General features: G+C 37.5%; 1 protein-coding gene across 4 annotated transcripts in view; it reads left to right on the top strand.

Annotated features, from left to right (window-relative positions):
• Window positions 1-12,844, top strand: part of HORMAD2 (HORMA domain containing 2) — a 97,391-nt gene that overhangs the window by 305 nt on the left and 84,242 nt on the right. For 3 of the 4 annotated variants that reach the window (XM_032309338.1, XM_032309337.1, XM_032309335.1), the window contains exons 1-2: window positions 7-113; window positions 8,021-8,108. In XM_032309338.1, coding sequence (XP_032165229.1) covers window positions 8,058-8,108 — 51 coding nt within the window. In that variant the 5' untranslated portion in view covers window positions 7-113; window positions 8,021-8,057. Of the gene's footprint in view, window positions 1-6; window positions 114-8,020; window positions 8,109-12,844 lie in introns of those variants that run through there. The other variant, XM_032309336.1, reaches the window with a different exon arrangement.

Here is a 12,844-nt window from a genome sequence, read left to right as displayed (position 1 = left end):
GCGCCTCATCCCGCCCAAAAAGACCTCGTTGACTATTCATGAGCCCGAGAGGGTTTGGGCAGGAAAAGGCCGTTGAGTAGCCACCCTTCTGAGAGAGGCGTCGACGAGCTGAGGTGAGGGCTGTCCAGAAGCTAGGGCTTCGGAGAAAGAGGGCGCTTGAGCGTCGTCAGTTTCTAGGCTTAGGTTAATTTTTTTTCTTTCCTTTTCCTTGCGACTTTAAGTTTGATGTGAAAGTATTTCGCTGAAGCCCAAAGTACTCTGAGGAGAAACGGGAAGGTGGGGGCTGAGGAAAAAGACAAAGGAAAGCTTCTAGATAGCACCCCACCCCCTCCTTCAATTCCCGCCCTCAGCTCTAGACTTTGAAAAATTTCACATGTAACGGGGTTGGGGGGGGAAATGGGGGGGAAGAGCGGAGAGAATAGTAGTGGGAACACCCGCATTCCCGCTATCAAGGTAGCTGTTGTATTCACATTTGGGTGGAAAGGAGTGAGTCTTGGTGAGGAAGCAACAGCGGTAATTAGCTAGCGGCCAAGCAGTGGGTGAGGCCAACGATGTCTGTGTATTGCTGGAGGTCGGGAGTGGAGCTTTGGGGTGATCTTGGCTAGGTCAGGTTTTCTCCAGCCACGGATTTGTTCTGCCAGATCAATGCCTGGCGCAGACCCAAGAGGTGACAGAGCTGGGGATAGGTCCCCACGGAATGGCCTCGGCTCCTTTGCTACCTTTTCCAGGATGTGCCATTTAATCTCCATGGACTTTAGTTCCCCAAACAGTACAGGGGGAGAAAATGTCTTGAAATGCAAGATCAGCCAGTCACCGACCTGTGTTCAAATGTGCAGCGCATGGGACGGGATGTGCAGTACACGGTGCACTTGGCTGGTGAAAACGGAGATAAAGCACGGTTCTTGCCCCTACAGGAGTTTTTTATTTAATTAGGCTGAGTCTAATTTCTCCCCAACTGGATGATCAATCTCTTGATATGTGAGCAGTATTTTACATCTTTGCAATCCTACATGGTGCCTGGTACATAGTAGTCACCCAGTAAATGTTGAATGAATGAATAATTGAAGTAGCCCGAAGAAGATATTAAAAAACCAAAAGAGCATGAACAAATATCCAGTTAATATAGTGGAAACCATTTTCTCTGAGTGAGTGTGGAAAGGGGGAATTAGAGCCAAATGTGATTTGTTAAAATGGTGAATAATAACTTACAGAAGCAAACTCTGTGAAGCCTCTGAGTAACTGGGTGACCTCTGATAAACCAATTTCTTTTGTTGGACTTCACTTTCCTCTTCCTTATAGTTTTATATTTTACATTTAAATCCATGACCCATTTTGAATTAATATTTGTATATAGTGTGAGAATTAGGTTGAGAGTTTGTTTTGGTTTTTGGGTGTTTTGTTTTGTTTTGGCCTATGGATGTACTGTTGCCCCAGTACTATTTGTTGAAAAGACTATCCTTCCTCCACTAAACTGACTTTCCTTTTCTCTAAAATGAAGGGATTGGATTATCTATTTCTCCTTTCCCTTCCAAGTCTATGACGCTGAGCCCATTTATGTCAAAATGTACTTTCTTTGTGTAAAGCTGTCCTTTGTATCAGGCAAGAAAGGTCACCTAGTTGCATTTTAGAATCCAGCAGTTAGATATTGTTCATTTGATAGAAGGGAGATTTTCTTGTTAAAAAAGTGGTGTTGGATGGGGTGCCTGGGTGGCTTAGTAGGTTGGGCCTCTGCCTTCAGCTCGGGTCATGACTGGGATCAAGCCCCGCATGGGGCTCTCTGCTCCGCAGAGAACCTGCTTCCTCCTCTCTCCCTGCCTGCCTCTCTGCCTACTTGAGATCTGTCAAATAAATAAATAAAATCTTAAAAAAAAAAAAGGTGGTGTTGGAAGATTGGGGAAGATGTGTGAGGAGCATTAGAAAATCAACTATTACTGTCTTTGTGCAAGCATAATAAAACTGGTTTTTGCTTCACTCAGAATGGCCAAAGGCAGGGGGCAGGGAATGGCTTAGGCTTTAATATGCTGAACAATAGCTGGTTAATCTTTATCTGAATCTTGGATTCACACGTACAAGGGTAAAAGAGTAAGCAATTGTATCACCATTATAAATAGGGCAGTTAAGATGTAGGCAAGAGGTAAACCTAGCATGAGTCTTTATCTGAGAAAGCACAGAAATCTTACCTCCTTCTTCAAATCATAATTCTTGTCACAGAGTGGACATATCAAGTAATAAAGTGAATGATTATTGTTGCCCTGTGAAATTTCAGATGTTTGTGGGTCAAATATGCAAACAAATACATATAAGTGAAAGACAGTTGAAAGTTAGAGTTCTGCTCTTAAAATCCATAAATATGAAATCTCTCCTAAGCTTTTAGATAATGAGTTAGAAAAAGGTGATAAAAAAACATCAGAGTTATTCTCTGAGAGTACGTGATCTGTAGTGTCATACCTCCTGGGGCTGTCAGCTTGTGAGCTTTCAAAACTAAACAAGACTTTGTACTTGAATAGGAAACTTCCACAAAACAACTGCTCAAAGAGAAAAAAACAGTAGCAACAGAATAATTAGAGGTTGAAAAGAGCCTGGCTATTTAAAAAAAATTATTTAGATATGTTTTGCTTTTCTAAAGCAAGCTCATTCTAGAATAACAGAAAAAGACACTACTGTGTTTAGAAATAAGCAAGCAAGCTCCACAACTAGGAAGACACTGGTAGTGCATCATTTTAAATGGAATGAAACAAAAAAGGAATTTCATTTTAGGGAGTCATTATAGAAAACCCCTAAGTTGTGAGTCAAAGTTTCTTGAATTTTATTCTCAGTTCTACCACTAAGTTTTTGACCCTGAGTAAGTCAGTTGACTTCTCTGGACCTTGATTTCCTCATCTAGAAAATTAGATGTTTGTATTAGATGACATTTAAAGCTCCTTCTATCTCTAATAATTTGTAATTCTTTTCTAGATACTTAATACTTCCTTGTTCTTGTATTAACTCTCTATTGATCCAGCAAATATTTATTGAGCATCTATTTTGTTCCAATACTGTGATGGTGCTGAGGATTCAAGAATGAGCTGAACCAGACATAAAAGGTCATACATTACATGATTCCATTTATATGAAATGTTCAGAATAGGCAAATCCATAGAGATAAAATGTAGATCAGTGGTTGCAAGGGGCCAGGGGAGGGGGAGTAGGAAGTGATTGGTAATGGGCGTGGGGCTTCTTTTTGGGATAAGAAAAATCTTTTGGAATTAGTAGTGATGGTTGCAAAACTATGAATATACTAAAACTCACTAAATTGTACCTTTAAAAAAAAAACGTAAAAAATAAAGAAGGACCTAGACAGACACAACTTTACCCTCATGTTAGCTCACAGGCAGGGTGGGATGGATGTATTATAAATGCAACCATGATAGTGTATATGTTACAATGGGCACATAACCCAACTTGTTGGTGGTGGTGAGTAAGGAAGTAGTTCCTTGAGAACACTATACTCCATATCTAGGAGATAAGTAGGAATTGAGAATGAAGGAGAAGGTTTTGGGTGGAAGGATTATTGCAAAAACCTAAAAGCTGGAGAGAATATGGTTTAGGGTAACGAATGTTGATAAGAATAACTGATGCATTAAAGTGTAAGGGAAAATGGTTAGAGATGTGCCTAGGGAGGCATGATGAGCCAGATCTTGAAGCCACCTTAAGGAGTTTGAATTTTATCCTGAGGGCAGTGGGAAGCCATTGAAGAATTTCAGGCTACAGAGTTACATAATCAAGTTTGCAATTTAAAAAGAAAACTCTGGCTGCAATACAAAGGACAGACTGGAGAAGGGCAGAATCAGTGACCAGCAGACTGGTAGCAAAAGATGAGTCTAATCTCATCTAAAGCAGAGATAACAACAACTTGTGTAAAGTGAGGAAAGGACACATTTGATAAATATTAAGAAGACTAGATGTGTAAGTGAGGCAAAGTCAGGGTTGAGTCATAGTTTTTAGGCTTGAGAAATTAGGTATTTGATGATGTTATTTGCAGGAGACATTGAGCTATGGAAAAGGAATAGGTTTTGGGAGAAAAGAATTGACATTTAGATGTGTTGGGAACATCAAAGTGGAACTGTCTCGTAGAGGTACAGATCTCTAACTCCCCAGAAAGACCTGGGCTTCTAACATTTAAGAATCATTAGAATGAAAAAAAATCATTAGAATGGATATAGTAATTGAAACAATGAAAATGTATTTGTTCATCCAGGGAGGGCGTGTTTAGAAGTAGGAAGATGAAGGAAAAAAAAAAGGAGCTCCTAGTACAGAGCCCTGAACACCAAACACTCAAAAATGTGCAGGGGAAAAAGTGTGAAGTAGAGAATGAGAAAGAACAACTAGAAGGCCAGTAGAAAACTAGGAGTTCAAATACTAACGTAAGATTTTAAAAAATAAATATGCTTTGTTACTTATAATGAAAATATTTGTCAGACAGTGTTTCAAGTGCCTCGTAAGTCTAAGACTAAGTAAGTCCTCACAACAACCCAATGAAGCAGGTACTAGGACCGTCCTTATTTTACAGATGGGGACACTGGGGCACACAATTTGCCCAAGATGAAATGGCAAGTTAATTGCAGACTGAAATTTGGCTGTAGGCAGTGTGGCTCCAGAAGAGTGTGTGTACTTAACCATTAGGCTATGTATGCTCTCCAGATGAATACATGCCCTCATAAACACTGTAAGAGCCCTGAGAAGTTGGATTTATTGTCTCTATTTTGCAAAAAGGAAACTGAGGTCCAGAATGATTGGGTGACTTAACTAAGTCACAGAGCTACTCAGTAGTTGAGCAGAATATGGGCCTACGTTCCTTAACCCCAAAGCCTCTTTCTATATTATACTACTGGTTATTTCTCTCTTCATACACACATATATGTATATAAACTTTAACTTTACTCATTTTATGAATATTAATTTCTTAGGTATTTACCAAATGCTAATAGGGACTAGCTTTGAATTCTTTCTCAAAAGCAAGTGCCATGGCGGGGCTGGGTGGCTTAGAGGGTTAAGCCCCTGCCTTCCGCTCAGGTCATGGTCTCAGGGTCCTGGGATTGACTCAGGATCCTGGGATTGAGCTCCGCATCAGGCTCTCTGCTCAGCAGGGAGCCTGCTTTCCCCTCTCTCTCTGCCTGCCTCTCTGTCTACTTGTGATCTCTCTCTCTGTGTCAAATAAATAAATAAAATCTTTAAAACAAAACAACAACAACAACAAAAGCAAGTGCCCTGATTGCCTTGGAGTTTTCAATGATAGTATCAGTTTAATCCAGATTATCTGTACATTCTAGTATAGACGTAATAATGCATTATGTTCTATTTGAATGATGCTTTTTTCAGGGCTTGATTCTCTCTCTCTTTTTTAAAGATTTTATTTATTTGACAGAGAGGGAAGAGCACAGAAGAAAAGTGAGAAGCAGACTCCCTGCTGAGCAGAGAGCCTGGCCCTGGCTGAGGGCTCGATCCCAGGATCCTGGGATCATGACTTGAGCAGAAGGCAGACACTCAAACGACTTTGCACCCAGGCACCCTAGGGCTTGATTCTCTAAAAATGCCACCAGAATGTTTTATGACCAGAGAAAAATAATTTTAAGTTTATTTATTTGAGTAATCAATATACCCAATGTGGGACTTGAACTCACAACCCCAAGATCAAAATCTGCATGCTCTACTGACTGAGCTAGCCAGATACCCCCATAGAGAAATTAAAAAAAAAAAAAATCAATGTAGTGGGGCCCCTAATTGGCTCAGTTGGTTAAGAGTCTGACTTGTTAGCTCAGCTCAGGTCTTGATCTCAGAGTTTTAAGTTCAAGCCCTGCATTGAGCTCCACACTGGGCATGGAGACTACTTTAAAAAAAAAAAAAATCAATGTAGAAATCTATTTAAAAATTATTCTTATTATTATTTATTGTCTCTAAGGCTAATAACTACCCCAGTAGGGGGCATTTATATGGTTTAATGGGCCAGAACTAGAGCTTAAACTATTGTAGTTACTTATTTTGCTCATTTTATTACTTGAAGTTGCAAGGGAAACAGTTTCTGTGTTGAGTTAGATTTGAAGGTTATACATAGAAATGAAGGTCATATTCTGAAGTCAACAAAAGATACCTTGGAATTTTTAAGGACTAAAGGACTATTAAGTGGTTTTCAGTGTCCTGTAAGATATTGTAAAAGAGTGTCCCCTAGTGTTGCTCTGAAGAAATTGAGAGAAATTAAGTAGTACTTGTTAATAATCTCTATCACCATCTTGTGGCAGCATCCTCAAATAATTCTGCCTTCTTTTATTTGCAAAATCATCCAGAATCTATACACCAAAAAGGTCACAGGCTATCCTGCGAGATCCAGAATGGAATTACTTTAGATGGGTTATTTTACAAATATATTGGTCAGAACTACATAAAATCTTGAAAAGAAGCCACAGTATAAATTAAATTAAGGTCTTTGAAAAGAAAAAGGGAAATTTGCTGCTGCTTTTTTTAATGGTAGTGAAGCAATAAAAGTGAACTGGATGGATTTTTTTTTATAACTTAAAATAGAACTTTGTTCTGTTTGTTTATCTTTATTTTTGTTTAAGATTTTATTTATTTGATGGAGAGAGACACAGTGAGAGAGGGAACACAAGCAGGGGGAATGGCAGAGGGAGAAGCAGGCTTCCTGCAATGCAGGGAGCTTGATGCAGGGCCCCTGGAATCATGACCTGAGCTGAAGCCAGACACTTAATTAACAACTGAGCCACCCAGGTGCCCCTATTTATTTATTTTTTTTTACTAAACTCTACCCCTAATGTGGGGCTTGAACCCATGACCCCAAGATCAAGAGTCACATGCTCCACCAACTGCGCCAGCCAGGTCCCCCCAAATTAGATGTATTTTTAACATTAATATTTTTATTGTGTTAAAATGCACTTAAAATTTACTACCTCACCCATTCTCAAGTATACGATTCAGTGGTACTGAGTGCATTCATGGTGTTATGCAACCATTACCACTATCCATTCCTAGAAAATTTTTGTCATCCTGAACAGAAACTCTGTGCCTTTTAGACATCCAATTCCTTCTACCCTCCAGCTCTTTGTAACCTCTATTCTTTCTGTCTCTATGAAGTTGACTACTTCAGGTACTTCTACCTCATATAAGTGAAATCATGCAGTATTTGTCCTTCTGTGTCTGGCTCATTTCATTTAGCATAATGTTTTCAAGTTTTATGCATGTTATAGCATGCCATCAGAATGTTGCTCCTTTTTAAGGCTTGTATATATCATTGTACATACCACGTTAAAAAAAAAAAAACATTTAACTGTTGATGGACATTTGGGTTGTTTCCACCTATTAGATATTTTAAATAATACTGCTGTGAACATTGGTGTACAAGTATCTGTTTGAATCCCTGCTTTCAGTTCTTTTGGTTTATACCTGGAAGTGGAATTGCTGATTAATATGGTAATTCTCTTTAACTTTCTGAGGAACTGCCATACTGTTTTTTAAGGCAGCTGTATGATTCCCACCAGCGCAGAAGGGTTCCAATTTCTCTATATCCTCACCAACATTATTATTTTCCATTTTTGGGGAATAGCCACCATAATGGTATAAAGTGTAAATCTTAACATTTGAGTTACCTTTGAAAACCAATTACCCGTAAAGTTAATTCAAGAAATGTTTTTGAGCCTCTGCTACATACAGAGCACAGTTGGAATCTAAGAGAATAACAATGATGAGTAAAATACATTGTTAAATCTGTAGGTGATTTACAATTTATTTTTTCTTCCCAAATGTATGTGGGAACAGGCAAATCAACCTAAATTCTCACTGGGTGGTTGAAAAAACTAATCCAGAGCCCTTATGCTAAGTTCATAGAAAATGGGTAGGAGAGATAAAAATGTTCATTAAACTAATTTTCCAAAGAATACAGTCAAATGCTAATTATATGTAGGTCTTCTTTGGAAAATTCACAAAAAACATTATGTTAGGCAAAGTCTTTAATTTTTCTTTTCACCCCCCACAGGTTTGACCTATCAAAAGAATCCTGATACATTATTACAATGGCCACTGCTCAGCTCTCTCACTCTATCAAAATTCACAAAGCATCTAAGGTAATTACTAAGAATTAAAAGAAAATCAATGGCTATTTAGTAATTTAGTTCAGAATCATGACTTTAATCTTTGGTGTTTTTTTAAAACAGCAGTTTTATCAGTTAATTGGCACATAATATTTTGTCAGAATATGTCTACATTTTAACTGTGTAATGGGCTGAGAATGTTCAAGAAATTAGGATACATTTCTACAAAGTAACTGGGTGCTTATTTCATGTTTATATGTTTAGATTTTCTAGAGTGAAAGAAGTCAGAAACAAAAAAGATGTTTAAAGAGAATTTTTTTTTTTTGTTAGACATTTACCCTGAAGCAGTTAGGAAATTTCTGATAGGTACTATGATATAATTATAAGAACTGAGGAGAGAATATAGAGAGGAACTTGGAGGCTGGGACCTTGGGGTAACATGCCAAAGCCAAGGAACTTTCTGGGTTCACAAGGGCGGGTTTAACTTACCCCAAGACATTCATTAATGAATCATGCATTTATTAATTGAGAGCTCAATATTATATAATATATGTATTTACATATGTGTGTGTGTCTATATATATAATATGGTGTTATTCTCTGAGAGAATAAAAAAGTCTTTATCTTCTAGAAGTTTAGAATCTGACAGGGGAATTATGATTTAGAGGAGTTAAGCCAATTTACAAAGCAGTATGTGTATTACTTATATGTGAAAAAGAGTAAAGCAATACAAGTAAGAGGAATTGAGAGATTTTGTATAGACTTAAATGGTTTGTGAATTACTCATCAAGGAAATGTGACTGAAGGTGGACTTTGAATAATGTAAAGGATTTGAGTAGAGAAGAGAGAAGAAAATTCTATGAGGAAAACCTACCAATGTGCCTTGGCTCAAAATGAAAAATGAACATGGCATATTTTAGAAAATAATGAAGAATCCATTCTTATTGGAGTTGAGAGACCTCATGTTAGACAGAAGTAGGAAATAAAGTTGAATGGGAACTTTTTGGTACAAATTAATATGGATCTTAAAAGCCAAATTAAGGAATTTATGCTTTATTCTTCAATCAGTAGACAGTCAGTGGGTTTGATCAGTAAAGTGAATAAAACAATTGTTTTAGGAATATTAAGCTGTAGCAAAAAAAGGACAAGATTAAGGTTGAAGGAGAATTAGGGCAGAGAGAAAGCCATCATTTTTCTGACTCAAATTCAGTATACTCACTGGATTCCTGATCCCATTTGGTTTCCTAAGTGGCTTCCTTCCTAGGGGGAGATGCTGAGTTGGGTATACAAATTGCAATCAGTTTGGCAGTTATTTTTCTCACTGTAAATTAACAAATTGAGTTTTTGATGTAAACAGATCTTTGTAGTTTGGGTTGTATGAACTACTTTTCCCAGGAAATTTTAAGTGACTGTATGATTTTGCTATTTAATATTTAAAACAAGAATAACAATTATAGAAGCTAACATTTATTCAGCACTTACCCTGTACTGGGCACTATGCCAAGGGCTTTATATTATTATTTCAATTAAACCTCACATTAAGGAGGAAACTGAAGTGCAAAGTAGTAAAGTTAACTGGTCTTAGGTGGTGTAACTGGACAGCTAAGCAGTCAAACATCACTTTTGTCATTAGCTCACTAACTTGTTAAAATAATTTATAATAGGGGCGCTTGGGTGGCTCAGTGGGTTAAAGCCTTTGCCTTCGGCTCAGGTCATGATCTCAGGATCCTGGGATCAAGCCCCGCATCGGGCTCTCTGCTCAGCAGGGAGCCTGCTTCCTCCTTTATCCCTGCCTGCCTCTCTGCCTACTTGTGATCTCTCTCTCTCTCTCTCTCTCTCTGTCAAATAAATAAATAAAAATTTAAAAAATAATAATAATTTATAATAGTGTTTTCTATTATCAAGTCATAGTATTTTCATGTACTAGACATTTTTTAAAGATTTTATTTATTTATTTGACAGACAGAGATTATGAGTAGGCAGAGAGGCAGGCAGAGGGTATGGTGGGAAGCAGGCTTCCCCCTGAGCAGAGAGCCCAGATGCCGGGCTCAATCCCAGTACCCCGGGATCATGACCTGAGCCGAAGGCAGAGACTTTAACCCACTGAGCCACCCAGGTGCCCCTCATGTATTAGACATTTATAAAAACATCGATGATGACCCTTAAAGCATTAGATCATTGAACTAAGAAAAAAAAATCTCTGGAGTATAAAGAAATAATAGAACTCTAGAGGGCTTTTTCAGCTATTGATCTTCATTACTACAAATGGCTTTTTAGATCCTATATTAAAAATAAGTGTCTCTATACTTTCAGGTTATTTAATTCTACAAATGGTTATTACTCAAGTATTGCCTCTAAGTTTTGGCAAGTTTTCAGTAAGTTACTATATATGCATGCCATGCCAGCTATTTCTCAATTACTCAAAGGAACAGTAATTTCTCAGAATCTGTGAATACAAAAACAATTTTCTGTAAAATTTTAAATGCACACATACACATATGCACACCACATACACACCTGATGTCCTTCAGCTTCAGTTTTTCCTACTTCTACTTATAGCCTAATATTAATTACTAAAATAATTATTTTACTCACTCTCCTGATCAAATCCCTTGACTTTCTACTGATTGCAGAATAAAGCATAAATTCCTTAACCTGGCTTTTAAGATCCATACTGATTTGTCTCCAAAGTTCCTTCCATACTGCAAGAGTAATAATTTTATTATGTATTTTTAATACCTGAATATAATATAGTTTGATCATTCATTGCCACTATATGGTATACCAAAGAAGAACAAAGCTTATAGAGCAAAATCTAGCAAAGACTAGAACGTCTTTGGAGTATAGAAGGTTTTTTGGGGGGGTGCCTGGGGGGTTTAGTTGGTTAAGCATCTGACTCAGTTTCAGCTCAGGTCATGATCTCAGGATTGTGAGATTGAGCCCTGTGTCGGGTCTGCTTGAAACTCTCTCTGTGTACACCCCCCAAATAAATGAATCTTAAAAAAAAGTTTTTTGGGGGTACATGACTGTCTCAGCTAGAAGAACATGTGACTCTTGGTCTTGGGGTAATGAGTTCAAGCCCAACACTGGGTATGGAGGCTACTTAAATACATTTAAAAAAAAGAAAGAAAAACTTTTGGGTGTTCCTCTTCATCAAAGGCATATTTTTGGGTAGTACCTGCCTCTAAGCAACAGAATTTTTAAAACTTCAACAGCTGGAACTGTTTAATATAGTAAAAAGAGCTCTGAATTTGATTAAGATCATCAGAGACTTAAACATCCTGACTTCTGACAGCATAGAAATAGTAGTTTTATCTACTTTCATATCATATATAAATGAAGTCAATAGTAGTCACTTGTATCTGGTTTCTTTTATGTATGAAAATCATCAGTATTGTTAAGTATAGTTATAGATCATTCATTCTCATTTCTCTATGGTATTCCATTGTGGGAATATATTACAATTTGTTTATCCATTCTTTTGTTGATGGACATTAGTAATTTCCATTTTGGGTCCATTATAAATAATAGTGTTATGACTGTTCTTTTGGTGGGGAGATGTATGCATATCTGTCAGGTGTATACCTACGAGTATTTAGCTTTAGTGAATACCATTGAGCAAATTTTCCAAAGAGGTTGTGCTCACTTATTATGCTCCTATAACCAGTGTTTAAAAGTTTGACTGATTCACATCTTTATCAACATTTGGTATTTTCTGACTTTTTAAAAATTTTAGCCTCTGTGTTAAGTGCATAGTATTATTTCATTGTGGTTTTAATGCGCACATCCTGGTGGCGTTTGAGCACTACTTTATTTAGGTCAGGGGAGGGACTGAGAGAGGGAGAGAGAGAATCCCAAGCAGGCTCTATACCCAGCACAGAGCCCAACATGGGGCTCAATCTCACAACCCTGAGCTCAGGACCTGAGCTGAAATCAGGAGTCAGATGCTTAATCAGCTGAGCCACACTGGTGTCCCATTTGAGCACAATTTATTGGCCATTTGGATATCCTGTTTTGTGAAGTGTCTATTCAAGTATTTTGTCCCTATTTTTCTTTTTGGTTGTCTTTTTCTTAGTGAATTTTAGGAGCTCTCCATATATCCTAGATATGAGTCCTTTGCAGATGTATGTATTGAGAATATCTTCTCCCATACAAGTTGCCTTTTTGAACAAAAAGTTTAATATAATCTAAGTCATCGATATTTGGAAAATACTTTAAAATTAAAATGTATTGACACAATACCAGCTGAAGTTCATGAGACATATTTTGTGCTTGGATTAAATAAGAGAGCAAAAAGCAGTCTCAGACTAATTAATTGTGACAAAAATGATCAAATTTTTAATTTTTATACATGTACATAGTCAATACTAGATATGACAAACAAGTTGAAATGATAACTCAAGATACAAAACAAACTATCAACAAGTACTCTATTTTATTTAGTAGACAATTTTTTTAAAAGATTTTTATATTCATTTTAGAGAGAGCAGGGTGATGAAGGGCAGAGGGAGAAGGAGAGAGAATCCCAAGGGGATTCTTGGGGAGCCCGATGTGGGGCTTGATTCCACAACCCCGAGACCACAACCTGAGCCAAAACCAAGAGTTGGACACTCACCTGTCTGTGCCACCCCAGTGCCCCTAGATAATTCTTATACACTGAAGTAAAATTCATTCATCTGTCACTGTCTTACGACATTCCTAATATAACACACTGTTTCTTAGGGCAGACTATCCAGTCATTTAAGAATAACTGTATATGGGTGGGTGGC

This window comes from Mustela erminea, chromosome 13, assembly GCF_009829155.1.
Source record: "Mustela erminea isolate mMusErm1 chromosome 13, mMusErm1.Pri, whole genome shotgun sequence".
NCBI lineage: Eukaryota > Metazoa > Chordata > Mammalia > Carnivora > Mustelidae > Mustela > Mustela erminea.
The sequence above is the reverse complement of the archived record's forward strand: the minus strand, read 5'-3'. Positions and strand labels throughout refer to the sequence as shown.